This window comes from Anolis carolinensis, chromosome 1 (assembly GCF_035594765.1).
Source record: "Anolis carolinensis isolate JA03-04 chromosome 1, rAnoCar3.1.pri, whole genome shotgun sequence".
Classification (NCBI taxonomy): Eukaryota; Metazoa; Chordata; class Lepidosauria; order Squamata; family Dactyloidae; genus Anolis; species Anolis carolinensis.
Genome location: NC_085841.1, coordinates 71650867 through 71678846, shown reverse-complemented (window position 1 = coordinate 71678846; position 27980 = coordinate 71650867). Strand labels below are relative to the sequence as shown.

General features: G+C 41.3%; 1 protein-coding gene across 2 annotated transcripts in view; it reads left to right on the top strand.

The window, feature by feature from the left end:
- The first annotated feature begins 10930 nt into the window (after window positions 1-10930).
- fndc1 (fibronectin type III domain containing 1) overlaps window positions 10931-27980 on the top strand; it is a 110879-nt gene continuing 93829 nt past the window's right edge. For both annotated transcript variants that reach the window (XM_062976700.1, XM_062976698.1), the window contains exon 1: window positions 10931-11133. In XM_062976700.1, the coding sequence (XP_062832770.1) occupies window positions 11031-11133 (103 nt within the window). In that variant the 5' untranslated portion in view covers window positions 10931-11030. The remainder of the gene's footprint in view (window positions 11134-27980) is intronic.

Here is a 27980-nt window from a genome sequence, read left to right as displayed (position 1 = left end):
TCCCTGCTAAATTAGGACAATTGGAGAGTATACTGTGCATACATTAAATTCATTGATCTTCCTTACAGTTATTCTAACATGAGCAGAATTGCATGTGCTATGAGACCATCAGTTATTTCAAACTTCTAAAATTGTGCAATTAAGCCTTTTAAATCAGCCAGTATTTCTTTTGAGAATCAGCAGTGGGCTGTGGTTGTTTTTTTTTTTGAAGGAAGTAGTACCAGACTATGCCAAGGCTATGCCACCTCTGTTTATTTCTTTCAGTAAGGCTTGTGGGTGGAACCACAGTGTTTTGGCATGGTCCTATCTGCTGACCAAACTATGACTGCATTCCACATAACTTTCAGGGAACAACTGGTTTGTATCATTCACCCAGAAGTGTAATTTATGGAAACGTCAGCATCAAGTGGAATGCTGTTGTTGTGCTTGCACTTGGCAATGACTGCAAATGTGAACCATGCCTTTGGACGGCAGACCTTCCAAAAACGATTCCCTTTGCACCCTTGGCGGAGTTAATATAAACACCAGACAGGCCATTGACAGACCATTCAAATCCTTGGCTATTGGGAAGCATTCAATCTTGCTTGCTCCACAATTTTTTAAGAAACAGTATCTCAACAGATTTACATTGCTATCTGCGTTTGTTTGGGTGAAGGTCATTTTTCATTTGCATACATCAATTAATTCAAATATAGACAATTTTAAGAATGTCCTTTAATAGAGGAAATTATTTTTTCTTTTTTGAGATTCTTTACTTAGATAAAGGTCTAGCTAATTGCAAAACCTGGATGTTTTAACCTTCCTAATGCCACGACTCTCATGTTGTGGTGACCCACAACCATAAAATTATTTTTGGTGCTACTTCATTATTGTCATTTCGCTACTGTTATGAATTGTAATGTAATATCTGATATGCAGGATGGATCTTCATTCACTGGACCAAATTTAGCACAAATACCTGATATGCTCAAATTTGAATATTGGTGGGGTTGAGGGGGTTGATTTTGTCATTTGGGAGTTGTAGTTGCTGGGATTTATAATCCACCTACAATCAAACAGCATTTTGAATTCCACCAACAATAGATTGAATAGCTTGGCACACAGAACTCCCATGACCAACAGAAAATACTAGAAGGGTTTGGAGGGCATTGGACTTGACTTTTGGAGTTGTAGTTCACCTACATCCAGAGAGCACTGTGAACTCAAACAATGATGGATCTGGACCAAACTTGGCACGAATACTCAATATGCCCAAATGTGAACACTGGTGGAGTTTGGAGAAAATAGACATTGACATTTGGGAATTGTAGTTGCTGGAATTTATAGTTCACCTACAACCAAAGAGCTCCTTGAACCCCATCAGTGATAGAATTGGGCAAATTAGGCTTTTGATGGGAGAATTCACCATCTATTTCCAAAAAGGAAGAGAAAGACAGGAGAAAAGATCTCCAGCGTTCTCTGCCAAAGGGGTTCCTAAGACCATCAGAAATATGTGTTTTCTGATGGTCTTTGTTCACCCCTCTGACATCCCTTCACGACCCCCCCTCCAGGGGTCTCAACCCCCAGGCTGAGAAACACTGATTTAGAGAAACAAACAAAGAAAACCTATTGTTTTGAATCTATTTCACTTCTTGAACAACCACCAATATCTCATACTTATATTTTGCAATCATGTTTTGTCAATGACTTTGGGTGCTGAACCAGGGTCAGTAGCAGAACATTTTTGTGTGTGTTCCTGCAGAGATCTTGCTGTGCTCAAAGGCATTAGTACTGTAGCAGAGCCTGGAAATGTTATTTTGAGCTGCCAGAATCCTCAGTTTGCAGAGAAGTTTGAAAGTAGTTATCCAAAATTTGTGCTACGGTCATTATAAGCTCTGTGTTATAGTGAGTGCATTTAGAATTTTAGTAGAACTAAGGACTTTATTTTATTGATGATGGATGAAATTCTTCAAGCTGTTAAGCACAGATGAGAAGCTAAAGTGATAGCAATAAGAGTCAGAACACTAAATGCAAATGTTCAGTGACTTTTGTGTAAGGAGAAAAGGAACTGCTATAATGATCAATGCAGAGAAATCGAAGATGAAAACAAAAAAGGAAGAATAAGAGGCCTCTTCCATAAAGACTGAAAAATCAAAGGGATTTCAAACCAAACTGGGAAAGCTATACAACCATCAGAGGAAGACATTACATGAACAAACAGAAGGTGGAAACAATAAATTGAAGAACTATATAAAAGAGTTGAAAGGATGATAGATTCACTAAAGGAAGAACCACTTGAAGATGAACCTACAGTTCTAGAAAATGAAGTAGGAGCTACATTCAGAACAATTGGAAGAAATAAATTACCAGTAACAGATGGCATGCCAACATAAAATTGGAAGACACAGCAAGGACCATTCAGTTCAACCGCGTCATACAGGAAAAGCACAAAGCACCCCTGACAGATGGACATTCAGCCTTTGTTTAAAAGCTTCCAGAGAAGAAGAACCACCACACTCCGAGGCAGAGAGTTCCATATTGAACAGCTCTCACAATCTTCTTTCTAATGTTAAGGTGGAATCTCCTTTCCATAATTTGAACCCATTCAAACTATAAAGACTGTAAAGAAAGAATGTAACTAACATTGTCAACAAATATGGAAAACAAAACAATGGCCCATAGATAGGAAGTGCTCAGCAAACATTCCAGTGCCCAAGAAAGAGGACACCAAGGATCCCATGCAGAATGGGGACAGCAGTCAAGAAACCAGAAGTCTCGGACTTGAAATTGCAGCTATGAAGAGACTAAACAAGATCCTGAAGAGTAAAGGTATATAATAGAATATGAAAGTTAGGGTTGCCCATGCCAAATCAACAGTGACCAAAGTTGATCAGAAGAAAATCATGTAGGCAGATATATGGTGTTGAAGTACATAGTCTCCAACATACTCATCTCAATAAGTAAGCATTCAGAGGTTCTGTAATCAAGCCAAGGGCTTTTCCCCTCACACCATCTTCAAAACAACTTTCTTGAAACAATACAAGGTTTTAGGGCAGTGTTATTGTTATGTTCCTTTAAGATGATTCCAACTCAAGGCAACTCTATCAGGGCACTTCTACACAGCATCATAATCCAGGTCAAAAAAGTGGGGTAAAAAACTGTGGGTACAATCACTGAGCTGTAAGTCCTGGTAAATGCTCCTTCAGTACCCTGACACCTTCGTTTGTAGTGGATTTTAGAAATCTACAAGATGTACAGAGGACCTCTGGCAGAAGTTTACTTTTTAAAAAATTGAATCTCTGAGATGCATTGGACCTCATATGTGCTGATTCGGATATCTAAATGTGGACACAAGCCGATTTCTTATTATCTCTCCTCACCCTCTTGCAAATTCAAGCTCTGTTTAATTTAATAAATATCAGAATAAAGGAATGATTACAGAGAGTTCTCATTGTAATTGCTTTCCAACTGTGCTTCCATTTAGCCATCTTTGTGTCCATCACTCCATTTGTTTACAGCCCTCATCAGCTGTTTCAGGATTTTAACATGTGCACATGTGTTGGAGCAGTCCACACCAGTGTATAGGAACAAAGTTATGTGTTTTTCTTGAGTGCAGGGATACACAGTCATGTGAATATGGAGTTCAAAGCACTTTTTAACACATGTTTTTCAGCTGCTAATTCAAATCAGTATGCATTTTCCTTAAACATCATTTAGCCCTTTATCCTGGTTTCTTCTACATTTTAGGGCTTGTGTAGTAGGCCCTCAGAGATCTTTCTTGGCATGACTGATTCAAAAAAAATATTTGTTCTTCCTTTCCTCTAATGCTGAAAGAATGTGTTACTTGTCTATGGTTACCCTATGGATTTTCATGGCTAAGTGGGGATTGCAACCATAGTTTCTCAGAGTATCTACCCCAACACTCAAACTGCTATGCAGTCATGGCTTTCTGAAAATCCAGTGTAGTCAGTGCTGTAAAATTTATTTATTTATTTCTGATATTTCTACCCTGCCCTTCTCCCCTAGGGTACTCAGGGCAGCTAGCCACCCCCCACTATCCTGAAGTATCCTTCCATTAGTAAAATAAGAGGAACCCTGCATGTCATTGAAAATGGATTAAATCAACACATAGGCTCATCCAACTCAATATTTTCTACTTTGACATGCTGCAGCTTTCCAGGGAGAACACAGGATGTTTTATTACCAATATCAGGAGATGCTTTGGAACCAAAGTGAGACTAGTGCTGGCAAATAATCTGTACTACCATTGAGCTGTGGGGCCATCCTGACCTTTCAGCTGAGCTCAAATTTGAATGCCTAGGGAACCTGTAAATGCTTGGAAAAAGTTCTGCATTCAGGGTTGTTAGATCTAATAACAGGGCGCAGACAAATATATTTGTAGATAGTTACATTTTTTTTGGCATGTCACATTGTATGATCATATATAAATGGAGACAAACCAGCAAGGCAGACAGTAAGTCTTTCTGGAAGTATATGATAATAGAATGACATCCAGAAGAAAGCAAATGTAATATAAATGTTGGCGCACACAGCTGTGTCACATCTGAAAATCATCTGAATATGAATTTAATCCAGTTCCTGTCTGAGATAATGGGAGCATTTTCCCCATTGGAAAAGAGAAACATATTTAGGACAATGTTAGAAGAACACAGATAATACAGATAAATCATTTTTTCATTATATCATGAAAATTGAATTAATAATCAAGAAGAGAAATCTAACAGAGGCAGTGAGTAGCACAAGGTTGGGATATGCCTTCCCTTTCTGACTATTCCACCATTTCAAAGAGTCTTTCTAAATTAGGGGAGTGTTTTGATGTTCCTCTCTTCATCACACACCCTGCTACTGGCAAAACTAAGGTACATGGAGCAAAACAAATTCCACATAACCATGGCTACAAGTCTGTGCTTATTGAAACATGGCACCCGGACTGATTTGCTGCATATTTCCATTCTGTGATGAATTCCATTTGTCATTCTCTCTCCCACCCAACTCTCTTCAGATGTTCTTTAAGGGCAGAAAGTTGACAAAGGTAAGCAATTTCAAAGATGCTCAATAGATTGATTATTCCACTCTTAAACCTTTCAAGTCTGTTTCCCTAGAAATAATGGGAACTCTTAAGTGGGTTGTGGTGGTGAGGGAAACCACACAAAAACCTTTCAAGTGATCAAGTGGATTATAGAAATTTTAGCTGACTAGTCGACAGCCTTTACATTATTTAAACTAATTAATGTACTTTATATAGGTTTGCACACAACCATGGCTTCCTTATAATATTGAATTGACTTGTTTTTTAAAGATAAGGAAGAAAATATACCACAGTGTACCAGTGAATAAACAAATGCAAACATATGTCCTTCCTTTACAGGTATTACATTACAACCCTTGTATCCACTTGACACGGATATGTGAAGCTGCAGGCAATAGTGATTCCTATTGAAATGAAGAACTTCTAGCTGAAGAATACCATAAAGTCATTCTGGAGAACCTAGAAAATTCCTTTTGTCTGATGTGGCTAAAAGAAATAGCAGATACCTATCATAGAAATACAGGGAACATGTTGTATTTTGTTATGCAGCTGGACACATTTGGTGCAGTAGAAAAATAAAATGTGCAGTAGAAAACAGGCAGTTAGCAACATGGGCTTTAATCAAGGATAAAGTTATTTTTAAAAATAAATAGGAAAAAAGATAATTAAAACTGCTACTGTTACATCTTGCTCTTCATAACTTCATATTAGTAGTATATTGTTGGGAGCAGCTGTTTGGCAGTTCCATCTGTGACCAAAAGGGATACATACAGGAAAAGACATCAAGATGCTTTGGTTTTAATTGTATTCTGCAGACATTGTCAACTGCACCCAGCACTCTTTTTGCACTGTGGATGTTGAGTTTACTATCATAGGTAAAGTACTGTTTTCATCTCCAAATTTTGTAATAATGTTTACCATTACATACATGGTGCCAGTTTTGGTTTGGTCTATAGTTCCATCACAACTTATAGATATGCTTATTTATCTGTAGTCAAGGTCTTAGTGAAGCTGTTTCTGTTATTTTCTATGCTGCTGCAAAGCTGCACGGCATGGGCAAGTAAAATCATACATGCTACCAGGCAGATCTAGAAGAAATGTTTCCTTGGCATTGTCCCTCTGGATTCTAGTGAAATAGGAGAAAAACTGTAATAAAATCCAACTCTTGACATCTTCCACTTGATCTGGACATCATTCATGGGCTATTTCAACAACAGTTTCCATAATAAATGCTTACGGTTAATTTAAAAAATATAGTAACATATATGAATTCACTTATTTCAAAACATGACGACTCAGCCTTGCCACATGACTTGGGATGGGCGAATCTCACTTCTACTTTTGGGTGGGACACTGGACTTTTGCCTCTAAATCCTGCCCTGGTGATGCCACTCCTCTTCTAATCATTATCAACGCCCCCAAACAAGCTTTTGTGGTTGTTATAGTTGAGATTCAGGGAGACTGGAGGAGAAAAATATAATTGTATGTATTTTTTCTGTGAATAATTTGGCTTTTAAAAGAGAGCCAAATTTGTTATTGGGTGGACCTTATGGTAAGTTGGTTATGATTTTTGCCCTGACCCCTTTAGGCAGCTTAGAACCTGAAAGATACCAGATCCTGCCTGATCATGGAAGCTAAGCAGGGTTAGCTCTGGTAAGTACTTGGAGGGGAGACAGTCAAGGATAACAGGTGTTGTTAGCTTCTTCTTTTTTTTAGAATGTAGAGGAAAGAATGGCAAAGCCACTTCTGAGTATTCCTTGCATAAGAAATCCCTGTGAGGTGCACAGGATCACCCTAGGTTGACAGGAAGCATGAAGGCACACACACATGCACTCTTTGAGGTCTGCGGAGGCTGTCAAAAATGTATCCCACCCAAGTGGGAAGTGGCTCAACCTTTTCTCACTCTTTGCAAATGAGGTTTGACTGTGGTGTATGATATTCGAGGCAAGTGAGCATGCCACTATGTATCAGTTCAGCACGTTTTTCTCAATAATGTTATTATGTTGATATGTTTTTTTTTACTGAATCAGTCTGGCATTCTGCCTGGGGCATATGTCTTTGTCAATGGCCTCACTTGTAGGCAAAACTGAAGTAATTATTTTGCAATACACATATTCATCTGGGGGCAGCCATGATGTTACAATGTATGAAGGGCTGTTAAGTTGTGGTGGCTGGTGAAGTGACTGATGTGCCATAGCCTTGATGCATCAGGGTACCAATGTGCATTGGGCATTCTTTAATGAGCACTGGCTAGGAAGTCCCAGAGCAGTATGCAGCAGAAATAACTAATGTACACCAGAAGTCTCTAGTATCTAATATACATCAGAAAGACAGGATGGGAATCTGATGGTGTGGCAAGAATGTTCAAGGTAGGCCCAGTCTGACCACTGGGTAGAATGAGGTGGTTGACTCAAGCAGCAGATGCTGAGACACAGAAGCAAGGGGAGGGATGTTTATTTATTTTATTTATTTACAGTATTTATATTCCGCCCTTCTCACCCCGAAGGGGACTCAGGGCGGATCACATTATAACACACATAGGGCAAACATTCAATGCCCATAAACACATCAAACAGAGACTGAGAGACACACACGCAGAGGCAAGTTAACTTTCTTCTGAGGGGATGTTCGATTCTGGCCACAGGGGGGAGCAGCTGCTTCATCATCCACACTGACGGCACTTCCTCATACCAGGTCGTAAATTAGTTAATCTTGCCTCCCCACTTTTTTTATTAGTGGTACCTTATCTCCTACTTGATAGATGCAACTATCTGTGTGTAACAGTTGCAATAGAAAGGGTATTAAGTTGCCATGGTTTGTTGTGACATTGTAGTGATCAGGTTGGTTAAAATCCTTGCTTCCCAAATTCCCAGCTAAAGCATCACTTGTAAAGTATGTTGCACATCACATGAAGGAGGGCACTGAAATGGGAAGATATTCACCTATGGATATTTAATTTCCCGAGCCCCAGGTGGAGTAGTGGGTTAAAGCCTTGCAACTTGAAGGTTGGGTTGCTGACCTGAAGGCTGCCAGGTTCGAATCCCACCCGGGGAGAGCGTGGATGAGCTCCCTCTATCAGCTCCAGCTCCATGCAGGGACATGAGAGAAGCCTCCCACAAGGATGGTAAAAACATTTATTTATTTATTTATTTATTTATTTATTTATTTATTTACAACATTTATACCCCACCCTGCTCACCCGAGCGTCCTCTGGACAACGTCCTTGCAGACGGCCAATTCTCTCACACCAGAAGCGACTCAGGTTGCTCCTGACACAGAAAAAAAATTAATTTCCCAATACAACCATTATCAAAGAGTATACATTATTGTTATATTTTTGGAGAACCTCTCTTTCACCCTTTCCCATTGGATGAACAAAAGTATTAAAAGAATTAATAAAACTTAACACTTAACAAAGCCACTAATAATGAGGCTAATTTTTACTATTTACATTTGCCCAGTCCTCCTTTTTGTCCTCATCCTCTGTCTGCCTGGAAGGCATTGGGAGGATGGTGAAGGAGGGCTGTAGAAATATAGACTGTAGTGTTGGGTTTCAGCAATGTCTCTGCAATAAACAATGCAAAGAAAGTTGAACTGAGATGAAACAATACAAAAAAACCCATTGTACTTAATAAGTGCCACTGATGGCAACTGCAGTAAAACATCTGTGGGCTCAGATTGGAAAAAAGGCTTTGTTAAAAACAAAAATGGGAACCAGGAGTTTAAATAAACACGTTTTTAAAAAAGAAATTGCCAGCGATGTATTTTTGTGGGCAGACCCTACTGAGTTTCTGTTTGCTACTGCATTTGGTGGTCACAGCAGCCCTGCCTTATGACAGAAAAAAAGGGACTTGAGATGCATGGAATTAATTTCTAAGAGAAAAACAGGCTCCGAAGTCACTGGCGCTGTTGGGTTAGAACTGGAAAGGGTCGAGGACACAGGAATCTGAAGAACTCGTCCAACTTTTCCTCACATTACAGAAACGGAGGTGGCGGCCAGAGAATTCTTGACCATATTGTCTCAGAGAGTGAGCAAAGGAGGGGGAGGACCTTTCATTTCTTAATGCTGCCCAATACAAAAGAGGCAGTGTGTGTAGTGGTTATAGTGCTGGACTGAGACTGTAGCCCAGGCATGGACCAACTTGGGCTCTCCCATCCAGGTGTTTTGGACTTCAACTCCCACCATTCCTCACAGCCTCAGGCCCTTTCCTTTTCCCCCTCAGCCGCTTAAGTGGCTGAGGGGGAAAAGGAAAGGGCCTGAGGCTGGTAGGTTGTAGGAATGGTGGGAGTTGAAGTCCAAAACACCTGGAGGGCCTAAGTTTGCCCATGCCTGCTGTAGCCACATCACACATTTATAGCACTCTTAATATCACTTTAACTGTCCTATGGAATCCTCCTGGGATCTATAGTTTGGAGATAAGCGTAGGCTTCCTTGCCAGAGAACTCTAATGCAGAATGTGCTGAGGAATCCTAAGTACAATTGTCCCCCACGTTTGCAGATTTGACTTTTGCGGATTTGATTATCCATGGATTTGATTAAAAATGTCCTCTGGAAGAACCTCTAGGTTCTCCAATGTGACTGTATGGTCCATTTTCTTTAGTCACGCTAAAGTAAGGCTTCTTAAACGTTTTCCGCTCATGGCCACTTTTCTCCAAAGTAATTTTTACATGACCCTGGGTATGCATGTATATGAAATAGGTATAAAATCAAACATTAACGGATAATAACAACATTTGCAAGGCTTGCTAAACAAGCCGATTTCCCCTTTTTATGAAGTACAGATTAAATATTTCCTGCAGTGTCCGCTATAAACATTGCACATTGTTGCTACCAGATTTAATGTTGTGCTCCATGCAGTCATGCCGGCCACATGACCTTGGAGATGTCTATGGACAACGTCGGCTCTTCAGCTTAGAAATGGAGATGAGCACCAACCCCTAGAGTTGGTCACGACTGGACTTAACGTCAGGGGAAACCTTTAGGTAAAGGTAAAGGTTTCTCCTGATGTTAAGTCCAGTCGTATCCAACTCTGGGGGTTGGTGCTCATCTCAATTTCTAAACCAAAAAGCTGGTGTTGTCCATAGACACTTCCAAGGTCATGTGGCCGGCATGACTGCATGGAACGCCGTTATCTTCCTGCTGGAGTGGTACCTATTGATCTACTCACATTTGTATGTTTTCGAACTGCTAGGTTGGCAGAAGCTGGAGCTAAGAATGGGTGCTCACTACACTCCCCGAATTTGAACCTGGGACCTTTCAGTCTGCAAGTTCAGCAGCTCAGCGCTTTAAAACACTGAGCCATCAGAGACTCCTGGGGAAACCTTTACTTTTACCTAATTTTTTGTGGCCCCAGCATTGGACTAAGGCTGGATCGACACTGCAAAATAAAATCCAGTTCAAAGCAGATAATGTGGATTATCTGCTTTGAGAATCTGGATTATATGGTGACATGATGGCCATGTGAGGAGAAGTCATTGAGAGGAGGGAGCAAGATTGTTTTCTGCTTCCTCTGGAGACTAGGACGCAGAACAAGGGCTTCAAACTTCAGGAAAGGAGATTCCACCTGAACATTAGGAAGAACATCCCCACTGTGAGAACTGTTCAGCAGTGGTGTGTGGTGGAGGCTCCTTCTTTGGAGGCTTTTAAACAGAGGCTTTGGCCATCTGTCAGGGACACTTTGTGCTTTTCCTACATGGCAGGGGGTTGGACTAGATGGCCCTTGTGGTCTCTTCCAACTGTACGATTCTATGATTCCCTCTGGGTGGGACACCCCTTGGCCGAGGATACAATACCGCGCTTGGCCACCAGGGGGGGACCGGGGGCCGCGAGAAAGCGCGCTGGGGCTGCGAGAGGAGCGAAGCGAGCGAGGGCAGCGGGCGATGAAGAGGCGCGGCGGCGAGCACCGACGGGGCTGAGCTCTGCTGCTGCTGCTGCCCAGAGAAGGCTGACCGGGCGCCGCTTGCCTTCGCGCTCTTCCTCTCCGCCGCTCCTTCGGGCTCCATGGACGCCTCTGCGCTGGTTCCGCGGGGCGCCGGGCTCTCCTCCTGGGCGGCTCTCGGGCTCCTGGCGCTCCTGATCCACTTGGCCTCCCCGGCGGCACCAGGTACGCTCCCTTTGGCTCTAGGTCCCTGCGGCTCAATGCTAGGGAATCCTAGGAGATGTCGTTTTACAAAGCCTTCTCTGCCAAAAAGAGCTGGTGCCTCACCAAACTGCAACTCTCGGGATTCTATAGGAGCTTCTAAGTGGTGCCAAACCGTATTAATAGTGCAGTGTAGACCAGGCATGGTCCAAGTTGGGTTCTCCCTCCAGGTGTTTTGGACTTCAACTCCCAGCATTCCTCACAGCCTCAGGCCCCTTCCTTTTCCCCCTCAGCCGCTTAAGCGGAAAGGGCCTGAGGCTGTGAGGAATGCTGGGAGTTGAAGTCCAAAACATCTGGAGGGAGAACCCAACTTGGCCCATGCCTGGTGCAGATGCCACTTTGGAGCGTGCTTGTATTTCTGAAGTATATAGGGCTCCAAAAGTTCGTTTTGGGGTGCATCCACACTGTAGAATGAATACAGTTTGGTCCCCCCACCTGAACAGCCAGGACTGGGTGTTTTGGGATGTTGGAAGTGTAGTTTTGCAAGCTCTTCACCTTCGCTGGGCAGTTAATCTCAAACTGCAGTCATTCTCCCACAGTGCAGATGCAGTCTACTAGTCTTTGTTGGTTGGGGATTGTGAATCCTGAATTTCCCCAAAAAGTAACTTCTCCAAGCTATTTGTAGGTGGCTATGTAACTTACAAACCTGGTCCAACGCCCGCTTCCAGTATAAAATGGAAAGCAAGTGCCTTGCAGTGCAGTCTTATGACTGGGTTGTCGTGCATTTTCTGGGCTGTATGGCCATGTTCCAGAAGCATTCTCTCCTGATGTTTTGCCCACATCTGTGGCAGGCATCCTCAGAGGTTGTGAGGTATATTGGAAAACTAAGCAAGGGAGGTTTATATATCTGTGGAAGGTCCAGGGTGGGAGAAAGAACTCTTGTCTGTTGGGGGCCAGTGTGGATGTTGTAATTAATCACCTTGATTAGCATTACAAGTAAACCCCTTTGACTTTAGTGGGGCTTACTTCTAAGGTACCAAGATACTAAATTAGGGAGCAACAATATCCCCTAATTTAAAGTCTACAGGCAGCCCAACACATGTTATCTCTTGGAAATCTGACATCCCGCCTATTTCCTTTGAAACCCCTTTGCCTGCATGAAACCACTTATCTTTGAATAGATTTCTGCTTCCCCCCCCCCCAACCCTCCCCCCTTCTGTGAAAAACCCTCTCAGGCAGGATCTACACTGCCCTTTATGATCCCAGATTGTCTTTTTCTCCCAGGTTATCTGGCAGTGTAGAGTCATATAATCCAGTTCAACGCCATGATAAGAGAATGTAGATGGGACCATGGCTTTTTCCCCCGTGTTAGGAGTGACTTGAGAAATGGCAAGTTGCTTCTGGTGTGAGAGAATTGGCCATCTATAAGGATGCTGCCCAGAGGATGCCTGGATGTTTTACCATCCTGTGAGAGGCTTCTCTCATGTCCCCTCATGGGAAGCTGGAGCTGACAGACAGGAGCTCACCCTGCTCCCCAGTTTCGAACCACTGACCTGTCTGTCAGCAGTCCTGCCGGCACAAGGGTTTAACCCATTGCACCACCAGTGGCTCCATGGCTAGGCAGGTTGGAGAGCCACTTTCCTGGGGTTGGATTTTGCTCATTGATCCTTGTCTCTTGTGCCCTGTGATCTGTTTCTGCCTTGACTTCTTCTGCCTTGCAGGGATGGAAGAGCAAGTAGCAGCTGTATGTGTTGATACAAGTTGAGCTTGCAGTCAAGGGCAGGAATTCTGGCTGCAATGTTTGCCCCAGGGCCCCTTGTTTGACAGCTGAGGTGAAGTCTGCTGCAAAACTAAGGGGATGGCTTCCTCGGAAGGAGATCCCCTGAAACTACTGTAAAATTATTTCAGTCTGGCATGCCTTTTTAGCTTCCATGGCTAAACTCTATGTGATCATGGGAGTTGTAGTTTGTTGAGGTACCAGCACTGTTCAGCAGAGAAAGTGAAATCTTGTAAAACTATTAAGTCCTATGAGTCTGAGCCATGGTTTTTAGCTTTCTCTGTCAAGAATGTGGTACCTCACCAAACTACAGCTGGGTTACTGTGAGATTTCTAGATTGTATGGCCATGTTCCAGAAGCATTCTCTCCTGATGTTTCACCCACATCTATGGCAGGCATCCTGAGAGGTTGTGAGGTCTGTTGGAAACTAGGCAAGTTGAGTTTATATATCTGTGGAGTAAAGTCCAGGGTGGGAGAAAGAACTCTTATCTGTTTGAGGCAAGTGCGACTGTTGTACTTGGCTAGCTTGATTAGCACTGAATAGCCTTGCAGCGTCAAAGCTTGGCTGCATCCTGCCTGAGGGAATCCTTTGCTATGAAGTGTTAACTGGCCCTTATTATTTCTTGTCTGAATTCCCCCAGGCAGGAAGCAGTCAGGCTTGCCTCAAACAGACAAGAGTTCTTTCTCCCACCCTGGACATTCCACAGATATATAAACCCAACTGGCCTAGTTTCCAACAGACGGCTCAACCTCTGAGAATGTGTGCCATAGATGTGGGTGAAACATCAGGAGAGAATGCTTCTGGAACATGGCCATGCAACCCAGAAAACTCACAGCAATCCAGTGATTGCGGCCATGAAAGCCTTCAGCAACATATAGTTTTGCATGTTGGTTGGGGAGAATGGGAGTTATAGCCTAACACATCTGGGATATATGTAGGACTTGGGAAAGCTGCCTTCAATCACATTTAGTATGTGGCAGGGTGTGGATTACACTAAGTAACAGAATTTGAAAAAGATTCTGTTCCTGGTTTGAAAGTGTTATTCCTGTTTAATTGTGCAGTACTTTGAATTACTTTGAAAGGAGTTGTTATACCTCAGAAACTTCATTTTTGTGGCTGCCACAAACTATGCTGAATTGGTTGAGACTTGATGAGCTATTCATTGAAAACCTATAACAAAAAGTGCTGCAGGATGTCCCACAAAAACCAAGTATTTTTGCAGTTTAATAAACTTTTTCCATGTTTTTATGATTGAACCAATTAGGAAATGACATTTATAACCCAGAAAAAAAAATCGTGTTACATAGTGTTATTTTTCTCCATGCATTTTTTCAGTTCCTTCAGATCTGTTTTTCTTGGAAGAGCCTAGCAGGACGTTGGTTCCTTTGGAGCGACTGCTGGAGCGCTCTCCTATAATTCGGGAATGTCCTGTTCTGAGAGAGCCTATGGCTAAAACACCTGCATCTCTTTCAAAGAACTTTTCTTCCTTCCACTCCTCCTTCTGCCTTTTCCTGATATTTTCCTGGATCAGGTTGATTTGCTGAGGCTCCCAAGTTCTGCTTGGGTTTTTCGCTGCCTGGCCGCCCCCTCTGCCCTCCCCCCTTGCCTTGCGAAGCCTATAAATCACTGCAGAGAAAAGGAATGTTTTAGCTGGAGAGCGCCAGCCCTCAGACTTGCATTGGGACCCAGCTCCAGTGCATTAACACAGGGTTTATAGGATCATGGGTGGATCAAAGATAAATACTTCAGCGGAAACCAACTGGATTAGTGGGGGAATGTTTTGTTTTCAATTTTGGATGGAACCAATCGTAGGATTGTGAAGTCTCAATTAATCTGCTCTGTGTCAAATATTTGCTCATATTCAGAAGTGTTGGGATGCATTTACACTGTAGAATTAATGCGGTTTGAGGCCACTTGAATTGCTATGGCTCAGTGCTATGAAATTCTGTGAATTAATAGTTTGGTGAGGCATTTTGACAAGCAAGGCAAAAAATCTGGTAAAACTATTCTCCCCATGATTCCATGGCACTGAGCCATTGCAGTTGTTTTTGTGTCAGGAACGACTTGAGAAACTGCAAGTTGCTTCTGGTGTGAGAGAATTGGTTGTCTGCAAAGATATTGCACAGGGGACACTCCGCTTGGGAAGCTGGAGCTGACAGACGGGAGCTCATGCCACTCCCTGGATTCGAACCGCTGATCATCAGTTCTTCTGACACAAGGGTTTAACTCATTGAGCCACAGGGGGCTCCTTGCTATTGCAGTGAAAATAGTCCCAAACTGCATTAATTCTACAATGTGGATGCACATTTGGACAACCTTTAGGTTGGGGTGTAAACTTCAGTTTCCAAGAAAGTTTGTTACTTTGTCTGGTAGGATGGACAGTTTTATCATTCCAAATGGAAAGATCCTCATGACACACGTCAAGGACTTTCTTTCACACACTTTTGTGGGAGTTCGTTGACTGGCCGCCACAGTTTGAAGCTAGCCCCAAACTGCATTAAATGGTCAGTCTAGATGCAGTCACAGTCTTCCATAGCTTAATTGCCATTCCTATCAGTCTCGGCTATCTTGACCAAGATTGGGTGATAAATAGGAATTGAAGTTCAGAACATCTGAAGAACAGCAAATTGGGGAAGGCTGCCCTAAGTGTTTGGGGCTGCAACACTACAACTCCCTTACCTGAGAAAGCAAGTCCAACTGATCTCAATGGTAGTTTCTTGTGAATCAATCTCTCTTGACTGTTGAAAAATCCTTCTTTTTAGTGAGGATATTTATTTTTTTAATTTACAGTATTTATATTCCACCCTTCTTACCCCGAAGGGGACTCAGGGCGGATTACAATGCACATATACATGGCAAAGATTCAATGCCATTAGACATATGACATATATAGACAAACACATATAGACAGACACAGAGGCAATTTAACGTTCCAGCTTCTGGCTTCATGAGGGTATGCCCGATACCGGCCACAGAGGGAACTACTGCTTCACCGTCCACTTGTGACACCGAGGCCTTGATGCAATACTTCTTCATTCTTCCACACACTGCTGGAGATAAATTAGTTAAATTAGCCTCCCTGCATAAGCGGTACCTAAATTCCTATTTGACAGATGCAGCTGTCTTTTGGCTCAACAGCTCAATAGGTCAACAGCATGCAAGACTATTAAATGGTCGGGCGCTTACTCCAACCCAGGCTGTTTCGAACTCATGACCTCTTGGTCAGTAGTGATTTATTGCAGCTGGCTATTAACCAGCTGCGCTACAGCCCTGTCAAAGGATACATCTATGCAGTAGAATTAATAGTGACTCCACTTTAGTTGCCATGGCTCAATGTTGTGGCATTGTAGGAGTTATAGTTTTACAAGATCATTAGCTTTCTCTGCCAAAGAATGCTGGTGCCTCACCAAACTACAACTTCTCTGATTCCATAGCACTGAGCCATGGCAATTAAGCTCAAGTGGTGTCAAGCTGCATTGATTTTATAGTGTAGGTGCACCTCCAGGCAATGGTCGGGTTGACATTCATAGATTACCGTAATTGGCATAAAAGCCAATATGGGGAAGTGGTTTGAAAGTTGAACTACACTTCCGTAGACAAGGATTTGAATCCCCACTTAGTCATGGAAAGTAGTCATGTTTATAGATTCCTGTGGAAAATATAATTAATGATTTTTTTGTGATCCAATTTCAATAAACAGGATTTTCTTTGGAATCTCTTCTCCATACACTCTCCCATTGTTCAAACTTTAGTTGAAAGGAGAGTCCACTGTGCGCTAGTTTAAGATGCATTTATTCATCTCCCTCTGTGCCCAGCCATATGAGGGTCAGTCCAGGAATGTACTTCTAAAGACACAGCAGTATAATTGAGGCAGGTGTAAGAAATTTGCCCCTAGGAGGTATTCCATGCAGCTGCTGTCTCAGAGTTTTTCCTAAGCAAGGACTGCTGGCTCAATCTTGTATTTGGAAAGAGTTTCACTGCTTGTGGGAAAGGAACATTTTAGATAACAGCTTTTATTATCTGCCAAAAGTACCTTTCCAAGTTCTGTATTATAATGTGTTTTGAACATCAAATCCAGTCCAGAAGTATCATTATTGTTGAACGTATTTACATTTATGTGTATCCTGCCATTTTCCCACTTTGGGACTTAGGGTGGCGTACGACAGTTAAAACATACATAGTTAACCATCACCAGCACACATAAGTTGAAAAATAATCATAATATTGATGTGTTGTCGAAGGCTTTCATGGCCGGGATCACAGGGTTGTTGTGTATTTTCTGGGCAGTATATACCTCACAACCTCTGAGGATGCCTGCCATAGATGTGGGCAAAACGTCAGGAGAGAATACTTCTGGAACATGGCCATACTGCCCGGAAAACACACAACAACCCCAGTCATAATATCATAAAATGTAAAGCCAGTTAAAGTACATTCAAACAATAACAACAATAAAAGTACATCATAGTCTGCACTAGGCTGAGCACCTCTTATCTGGAAATCAAAACATCCACATGGGTGGCTAAGATAGTGACATGTTTTCTTTCTAATAGTTTAGTCTACACAAAATTCATTTTATATTCAAAATATTTACCAATATTTTGCATATACTGTATTATCTTCAGGCTACCTATATAAGGTGTATATGAAACGTAAATGAAATTCATGTTTAGACTTGGACACCATCTCAAAGATATCTCGTTACGTACACTATATATGTAAATATTCCAAATTCCCAAGAAATCCAAAACACTTCTGGCCCCAAGCATTTTGGATAAGAGATACTCAACTTGTACAAAGCTTTCCCCCCCTGAAAAATGTGTTCCCAAAAGTCTGCTGGAATAAAGAAGTCTTACCTGTTCATGGAAAGTAAGATGGCCAGTTGAACCTTTCTGGGAAGGAAGTTCCAGAGATAGCGACAAGCTACAGATAAGGCCCTTTCCTGTATTCATACCCAATGTACTTGTGAGGATGATGAGACAGAAAAGAGGCCTTCTCAGAAGACCTCAAAACATAGGCAGGTTCATCCAAGATGGTATAGTCCTCCAAACAACCTGGACTATGTAGGGCTTTATACGTTCATCACCAGCACTTTGAATTCTGTCTAAAAGTGGTGTCTACAGTGTGATAACTTAGAGAATTATTTGTTATTATTATTACTATATTTATTTATACTCCGCTCTATCTCCCCCGAAGGGAACTCAAAGCGGCTTAACATAAAAGCATTAGCAAAACCATTTAAAATATACAAACATACGAACATTAAAACAGGATTAAATAGAAACAGTATTTTAAAATTCCCAATTAAAAACTATTAAAATTCAAATTTAAAAACTGCAGCACCCCTGAATTAATTTTAAACACCTTCATATTTAAAAGAATGCCTGAATAAAAAGGTTTTAGTCTTCCACCAGAAGGATAGCAGGGAGGGGGCCATTCTGGCTTTGCTGGGAAGAAGGGAGTTCCAGAGTCGAGGGGCAGCCATTGAGGACTTCCAAACTGCGGACCTGTGTCTTCAGCGGGAGTGTAACCTCATCCAGCACAGGATGGATCCCTATTCCCTGGTCTGCTTTCTGACTGACCAGGAGCACCTCTATCTTGTCTGGATTAAGTTTCAATTTGTTTGCCCTCATCCAATCCATTACAGATGATAGGCACTGGTTTAGAATCAGAACAGCTTCCTTGGCATTAGGTAGAGCTGAGTGTTATCTGCACATAAGTGTTCTGTGTCCCGAAACAACTGCATAGTTCAGCAACACAGCTTGACAGTCATAGCTCTTCTGCTTCATCCCTGCCAAACATACATAAGCAGACTGATTGGGTAGTTATTGTTGGAGTGCAGATTGTTATAGATCAGGGAGAAATAAGGTGTGGGCCTCCAGGTACTGTTAAAACTCAGGGGTAAAATGAGAGTGCTGGTGAGAGTTGCAGATGCCGGGTCATTTGTCACAGCTGGGGCACCAAAGTGATGAAAGAGGAGGGAGGGGAGGAATCACCTTCTCCCTTCCCTGATCACTTTGTTACTCTGGCTGATCTCACTTCGGGCAACAAGTGACCAGCATGATTTGTTGCCTCAGTAAATAGTAAATAATGCCATCCTGTGTCCCCAACTGAGCCCAGGGAATATGGGATAGCCATTTAAGAGATGTGGTTTGTTCCCTTTTGAAATGGCCAAACACGTGCCCAAAGTTGCAAATTACTTGGGATAGTTGGGAAGAATTCAGAGCAACTCATGATTTATGTTAATGCAGTTCTGGGCCATGTTAAGCAGCTTTGGCCTGTGTTAACCCAGATCACCTCTTCACATTGAGTGGCACTTTGCACTAAGTGGTCAGTGTAGATACTTTTCTATTTTTTCCCTTTGCTTGCAACAGCATGGAACAATTCCATTCTGGTACCTGTAGGAGGAAAAGCAGCTTCATTGTGAAAATGGCCCTTGTGTGAAAGGTTGAACACCTTCTCTGTCTGCAAGCTACTCCAAATTCAGACCTTCAAGGGATTCAAAGCAAAAGAACAACCCCCCCCCAAAAAAAACCCCAAAACCCTCTTAATGCCTGTCTAGACCAAATACACAGATTGACTCTCTTAATAGTTTGTTTTTAATGAAGTATACTCAGCCCCTGTGCAGCTGACATCACAAAAGTCCTGAAAGTTAGCTACAAAGGGTTAGATCCAACATTGGACTTGTCCTGCAATGCCAGCTCAAGGTCACTTCCTTACATCTTGGTAGTGGTCCATGACATAGACCAAAAAGGTATCTCTCCAATGTGCTGAATCCTATCCCCAACATATAGTACATCTAATCCAGTGGTTCTTAACCTGTGAGTCCCCAGGTGCTTTGTTCTACAACTCCCAGAAATCCCAGTCAGTTTACCAGCTGTTAGGATTTCTGGGAGTTGAAGGCCAAAACATCTGGGGACCCACAGGTTAAGAACCACTGATCTATACTATAGAACTAATAGAATTTGACAGCACTAACACCCAATGGCTGAATGTTATGGAATTCTGGAACTTGTAGCTTGATAAAACAGGTAGAGAGAAATTAAAGACCTTTTACAACTATGACTTTAATGTAATAATTGCAATGGATTAATATTTTAAAAGTTTCTTTCCAAGAGCTATGATTTTCCAGACCAAGGAATTGTGTTGAAGGACTGGAATTAATAACCAGCCATCTTTGTGGGACAATGTACATATTCAAGAGGTTTTTATTAAGCAAGTGGTGAGGAAGAAAAGTGGCATTATATTATAATGCCATACTGTACTTAGAAAAATTGCTTTTTGAGCTATAGCTCCTGGGCATGTTGGAAGAGGCAAATTCTGAGAGCTGCACCCCATCTGTCAGCGGTACTTTGACTGTGCTTTTCCTGCATGGCAGAAGGTTGGACTACATGGCCCATGTGGTCTCTTCCAACTTTATGATCTAGGTTACTAAAATTTGGAAGCCCTACTCTGTTTCTTCCAGACATTTCACAAGTGTAAATAGTTTCTTTTTGTAGCCTTGGAGAATAATCTTTCCCAGTATAAGGCTATCTTATTCTTGACATTTGTGAGACTAATTGCATCCTGTAAAGTCAAGCAGATGGTGAACTTGTAGAAACAGGGCTATTAATTCACATTCAGTTTAGTTACTTTGATTTATAGCCTGCCTCTGCTGCAGGGTCAAGGTGGGTGAGCATAAACACAGAGAGACAAAATCCAAAGACATTTGCTTTGCATTTGCCTTGTGTTGCCACTAGATGTCTCACATAACACACCCACAGTCTCCTGCTATAAGTCGCTGTTTTCAGTGTTCAGTCCAGAAGTGCTTGCTAGAAAGTTTCCTTGACCGCCAATATTTTTCAAACAAAAATAAACGCACTCATATGGGATCCCCACATTCATTTCTAATCAGGATTTTAGTCTGCTTTTAAGAACATCACTAGGGTGGCTTGCAATAAAATATGAATCACATTAGAAAATACTTTGTAAGAACAGAAAATTCCACAAAAACATTATAAAAAGAATATCAAAAATATTTTAGAAAAATAGGTCACATATCTTTAAAAGCCAGAGGAAATAAAATGCCTTTGATGGATGCCTTTCTAAGGAGAGCATTCCAAAGCTCAGACCATCAAGAAAACGCCTTCTATCATAGATATATACTAATCAGATTGATTTTGCTATGGGAAACTAAAGGGGATATCTGTTTATCTAAAAAAAAAAATAGGAGACTGTTTTTGGTAAGATTCCTTTTTAAAGTGTCTACACTTCACTAAAGGAGAAACCTTTAACAATTGTACGGATATGGCACTTGACTACAGTGCATTTTACAATCTTATCCATTTGTTGGCGAGATTGTAAAATGATAATGATAAATCTACATCCTGCCTTTTCCTAATTTTCGATTTAACAGTGGCGATGGAGTTATCCAAGACACCCAGTTAGTTTCCATGGCCAAATGGAGATTCAAACCTTGGTCTCAAGAGTCATAGTCCAATGCTCAAGCCACGCTGGCACTCCAAATACTAAAGTGAAAAACAAAATTAAACTACGCTTAAATTTAAGGCAAGTTATGGCTAATAAAAAGAACAACAAAGACTGAGTGCAGCACAGTTCTGCAACGCTCAGCCCCTTGAGTTTTCAACATTCTTCCAAAATAATAATAATAATAATAATAATAATAATAATAATAATAATAATCTTTAACCTGCATGTGGAACAATGACAAGGAGGTCAATCCAAATCTGGGACAGATTGTGTTACTGAGACATAACTTTTCAATTCCTTTTTAAATCTATAAATTAAAATCTTTAGGGACCACCAAATGCAGCATTGCCCAAGCACAAACCAAGGAACATGAAAGGCACTGCAGACTAATCCAACCAGAGGAGTCAGCTATAGCAGAGCCCTTGATGAACCAAACTGGACACAACGTATTATTTGAAAATACAGAAATGCTGGACCATTCTAACAACCTCCATGTCAGATTACACAGAGAAGCTATTGAAATCCACAAGCATGTGGACAATTTCAACTGAAAGGAGGAAACCACAATAATGAACAAAATCTGGCTAACAGTGTTTAAAAACTCTAAAGTCAGAACAGCAAATAAAGAACACCACTCTGAAAATGGGGGATTCCTGACATGAAACAATCAGGAAAAGCTAACATCTCCTAACAAAGGATTCCCCCAGGCAGGAAATAGCCAGGCTTTGAAACTGCAAGGCTATTCAATGCTGATCAAGGTGGTCAATTGCAACAGTCACACTTGCCTCAAACAGACAAGAGTTCTTTCTCCCGCCCTGGATATTACACAGATATATAAACCCCACTTGCCTAGTTTCCAACAGACCTCACAAACTCTGAGGATGCCTGCCATAGATGTGGGCAAAACATCAGGAGATAATGCTTCTGGAACATGGCCATACAGCCCGGAAAACTCACAGCAACCCAGTGATTCCAGCCATGAAAGCCTACGACAACACAATTAAAATCCTGTTACCTAATTAAAGATGATAAAGCCCTAGTTCATACTCCATGACCATCACAACCCTTTTATTTCCTGCTTTCTCTTTCAGAACTGAAACTTGTATCTACAACCCTTTCTTCTAAGGTTTCCACTCTCAGGCCCCTTCTATACTGCCATTGCTGCTCAGTTGTTTAGTCATTTCCAACTCTTCGTGACCTCATGGACCAGTCCTATACTGCCATATAATCCAGATTATCAAAGCAGATAATCCACATTTTCTGTTTTGAACTGAATTATCTGAGTCCGCACTGCCATATAATCCAATTCAAAGCAGATAATATGGATTTTATATGGCAGTGTAAAAGAGGCCTCATTGGGCTAAATCAGTAATCCATAGGAGCCGTATTAGTTGTTTCATATACTTCATATGCTACCCTGAGGCTTATACAAATTTGTTGAGATTAGTGGAGATGACAAATAATCACAGTACAATGGTTATCTTCCAGGGTTATGAATTGGTGGGAGACACCATGTACCATTCCAGATGTTCAGGTTTATTATTTAGCTTCTTTGCAGAATTTTGAAAAGTGAGGTGGTGAAGGAAACTAGGTGGATTACTCTGAAGGTGTGTTTGGGGTGTGGAGGAGTTTAGCAATCTTTGCTAATTGAAGCTGGATGGAATTTCAAAATAAAAAAGCGAAAAGAAAGGCATGCCAGGCTGAACTTGACTCCTCTCTCCCTTTTGCAAGCTCTCCCAGTTATAGTTCAGTGAGAAAAGACTTTGAATTCAGATGCTGTTGACTGATAACTTAAATTGTGAGGGGTTGAATTATGTGGCATTAATAGCTGCATATTCTTTTAGCTTTTCTTTGAAAGAGCTCCTTGTTCATACAAATCATTTATAATTTTAGAAGTATAAAGTCAGCATTTGCTTATGAGAAATCCAAAAACTGTGTTGCAGCTTTGTTGTCTGCTTGCTGCATTTTCCAGTCTTTGTCCTACTGTAAACGTGGTAGCAGTAGGCAAGTATTTTATTTCAGTTAATTTTTTCTATTAGAATTTACCAAAAAGTTGTAAAATTTGATTGTGGGAGAAATCAAGATGGACATATTTGTCTGTCTCCTAAGAATGCGTAATTCAAATGACAAATTTGTGATCCATTTCTATCATGGTTTACCAAACTTCACAAAACTAGAAAGTTGGAGATTTTCGCATCCTTAATTACTATTAATCAGCGGTTCTACTGAGTTGGATGGTAATTATTCACCTGTAAATAATTTTATTGTACAATATAAGGTAACGTTAAAGGTTTTCCCCTGACATTAAGTCCAGTTGAGTCCGACTCAGTTGAGTCCGTGGGTTGATGCTCATCTCTATTTCTAAGATGAAGAGCCGACATTGTCTGTAGACACCTCCAAGGTCATACAGCCGGCATGACTGCATGGAGCGCCATTACCTTCCTGCCGGAGTGGTACCTATTGATCTACTCACATTTGCATGTTTTTAAACTGCTAGGTTAGCAGAAGCTGGGGCTAACAGTGGGAGCTCACCCCGCTCCCTGGATTCAAACTGCCGACGTTTTGGTCAGCAAGTTCAGCAGCTCAGTGGTTTAACCCACTGCACCATTGGAGGCTCCCATTGTACAAAATAGTTTTAGTTTATAATAAAATATACATGTTTACTCAGAGGCGGACCCCACGGAATTTAGTAGAGTCTGCTTCCAATAAAGTAAGTGTGGATATAAACTGGAGCCTCAGAAGGGTTTTTTTCTTTCTTTTTCTTGTGTTAGGAGTGACTTGAGAAACTACAAGTCACTTCTGGTGTGAAAGAATTGGCTGTCTGCAAGGACGTTCCCCAGGGATGCCCAGATGTTTTTGATGTTTTACCATCCTTGTGGGAGTCTTCTCTCATATCCCCACATGGAGCTGGAGCTGACAGAGGGAGCTCATCTGCACTCTCCCCAAGTTGGATTCAAACCAGCAAGCTTTAGGTCAGTAACCCAACCTACAAGTCAGCAGTCCTGCCAGCACAAGGCACCTATTGCACTACTGGGGGTGTAAAGAGCAGAAATCAAAATTTATGATCAAGTTAGAAGATAGAAAGTGCAACGACTGACGCATATTAAGATTTGGTTGCCTTGTCTTCTTTTTTTTTTTAGATCTTTCTTCTGTTTTAACAATACTTTTGAAATTGATTTTGAATCCTGATAAAATAATAGGTCCTAGAGAATAGGTGTTTCATGGTCTCCTTTAAAAATTGTTTCTGAGAATTGTATCTTGATTTTTGCCTATGAACAATAATATGGCTGATACTTGAGATGCCAGAGGGCTCTTGCTTCATGAAAGGATTGTCCCAAATCTTTTACTTTACAAATAATATATTTCTGGATAAAGAATGGCAACAGATTACTTTCCAGAATCCATGTTTCCCTCAATGTCCAGAAGCTTGTACCAGAAAGTATAAATGCAGTTCTTTATCTTGGAGCTGCTTTTGGGCTGAAGAGCCTTTCAAAGAGACAACTGTTAGCTTGTCTTTTGTAAATTGGGAAATGTGTCCACCCAAAATAATAGTACAGATTCTAAGGCCAATTCAGCTTGTACTTTACAGATATACAGAAAAAAATATTTTCTTTGGGTTGCTGTGGGTTGCTGGCCATGTTCCAGAAGCATTATCTCCTGATGTTTTGCCCACATCTATGGAAGTCATCCTCAGAGGTTGTGAGGTATGTTGGGAACTAGGCAAGTGGGGTTTATATATCTGTGGGATGTCCAGGACGTCTTTTTATGGTGCCTGTACTGCTATTGTCCACCTGGCCATTTCTTTTAAAGGAGGATGTTTTGTAATGAATTGAGCCACCCTTCGTTTTTACTTTTGGCAGTGCTACATCTGAGGGATGTCTTCCATAATCAAGGCAGAGCAAAGGCATATTTGATTTCTTTACTGAGTGCATGCTTAAGCTTGCGTTCGTATTCCTTTATTTTTGAGTCTCTGAGAGAATTTTGGCAGTACTCAGTGGAAAATTAAACTTGTACTAGAGATGGAATGGAAAGACTTTACATAAACATATGCATCTTTCTTGGATTGCATTTTTTCATTGCAGCACATGGTGGAAGATTTTGCAGGAGGGAGAGGTCAGTCTGGGGAAAGACTGAGCTGCCTCCGTTTTTGCTGCTTTGGGAATCACTGGTAGAACATGATTGTTGTTTGTGACTGCTCCTATCTTATTTTAAATTATCCCATTTCAGTTCTCATCTTCTTCATCCCATCTAAATGGTTGAAGTCATTGAACTGTGATGCATGTCAGTTGTTCTACTTGAGAACTTGAAAACCTCTCCACTTTACTTTTGACTTTACTTTTCTCTCTTTCTCATTCTCATTTTCTGTCATTCCATGCACATCTTTTGGCTAAACTGTTGCACTCCAACAGGAGTTCACCTTGCCCTCAACACCAACCAGGAATCCAAATGTAATAGTAAACCAATTTATTGGTAAAAACACATATAAAAAGGGAAAATCACCATAGGAAATGGAAAAAGTAACATCCAAGAGATAATGAGGAAAAATAGTCAAACAAACAATAAACCAGACCAAACTGTCAATAGGAAAAACAATCCAAAGGTAATAATCCAAACAGTTCAAAACTGTTTCAGAGAACAAAGTACAGAAATCTCAAAATCCAACATGAGAGTAAATCCAGATAAACAAGGATCAAACCATGAATCCAAAAGCCAGATTGTAAAACTTCTTATACTATGCACCCATAACCCTAGATCTTGAACTAGGACATGAACTGGAAAGAAAACTTGTGATCCTTACTTGTTCAGTGATGTTGCCTGATCTCAAATCCCAACAGGATGTTCTCTGATTTAAGGGCTGCAAAACATGAAAGCATTTATTTGACCTTGAGGCCCCTTCTTCTGCACTTTTTTCTCACTGATTCTTTCAGATTTCCTGCGTCTGAGGTTCTCCCCCCTCAGAAGCAGCCAGGTATCTCTGTCTAACCCAACTCTTCCCCTGAATGAGCTATCTCTCAAGTCATTATCATGGGTTGCTAAGCTCTTTCCCTGTCTGCTGGATTCGAAAACAGTTCCACTTTCAAACCCCGTCTCACAGACAGCATCTTGCTCTGAAATCCCCTCCTTTTCCTCATCTAAGGAACCATCTATTGCTCTCCCAGGCTCTGAAACTCAAATCTCCTCATCTTCATCTGGCTGAACCACCACATAAAGATTATTGTCTCCTCTGTTTTCTTTGTTCTTCTTTTGCTAATTTCTTTTTTCTGTAACCAACAACTCTTGTCTACCTCCATCTTCTCTCTCAGTCCTCTCTTTCTATCTAGTCTTCTTTCTCTTTTCCATCATTCCTGACTTTTTCTTCTTCCCTTCTTGTGCCCCTATTCCTTTGCATTCAGTGGGAAACTTAAATTTCAACTAGATAAATATTTCCCATTTGTTAGATTTTGTTATTTGAAAGACTTGCTCTGGTTAAATGTTTAAGACACCCTGCTTAATGTCATTGTGACATCACTGGGAACCTGTTCCTAGATCTCAGGTTTTGACTTTGAAATCTCAGATGTTTTTCTGACCTGGCAAATTTGTTACTGAGAGTATCAGTTTGCATGACAAACAGGGACAGGAGACATAGTTTAAAAAAAAAAAACAACCTTCTCAGGGAAATTAAGCAAGCCTCCACACTGTCCTCCTTTCGTAAGTACCTGAAAACCTGGATGTTCCAGTAAATTTCTGAGGATGGTTAGTCCCTATGCTCAGTCTTTTGCAGGAGAGTGCTGGAGCTAATATTGGTGTGAACCCATTGAGAATGAATATGGAGATCTCAGGCAATGTAGTTAGTGGATAAGGCCCAATGTCTCATGTGGGGAAATTTCTAGCTCTCTAGTAGCATCTAAACACAGTTATTTATCTGATGGCACTACTTTGTCTTCAGCTTTTGAATCTACCACTTGACATTTTGGATAAAGATGTCCACTGAAATCAAGAGATACCAAAGTACTCTAGTTGTATATTAGGATTAAAATGTAACAGCTTTTAAAATGTGAAGTAAAAAAGGAACATGGGATCTCCTCTATATATTCAGATATAAGTCTGGAAGTTTTGTTCAAAAATTAACTCAAAAACTTGGATGATCAGTGTATATACTGTACCTTAACTCTTGTCAAAGAAAGAACCATCTCTGAGTTGAAAGATGGGAACTTAGTCTGTACTAGTAAAACCCAAAAGAAGCACCAGCCCCATCAACTCTCTCTGCTGCAGTACCACTTTGGTCTTTTTGAAAGCCTGGGAGGGGAAAATCACCCAGAACCTGTCCTTGACTCATGCTGCTGCTGCTCAATCGCATAGTCGTTTCCGACTCTTCATGACCTCATGGACCAGTCCACGCCAGAGCTCCCTGTTGGCTGTCGCCGCCCCCAGTTCCTTCAAGGTCAATCCGGTTACTTCAAGGATACAATCAATCCATCTTGCCGATGTTCTAAAGGTCCAAGGCACTCTCAGGATTTTCCTCCAGCACCAAAGTTCAAAAGCGTCTATCTTCCTTCATTCAGCCTTCCTTATGGTCCAGCTCTCCCCACCCTAAGTTACTATGGGGAATACCATTGCTTTGACTATGCGGACCTTCGTTGCCCG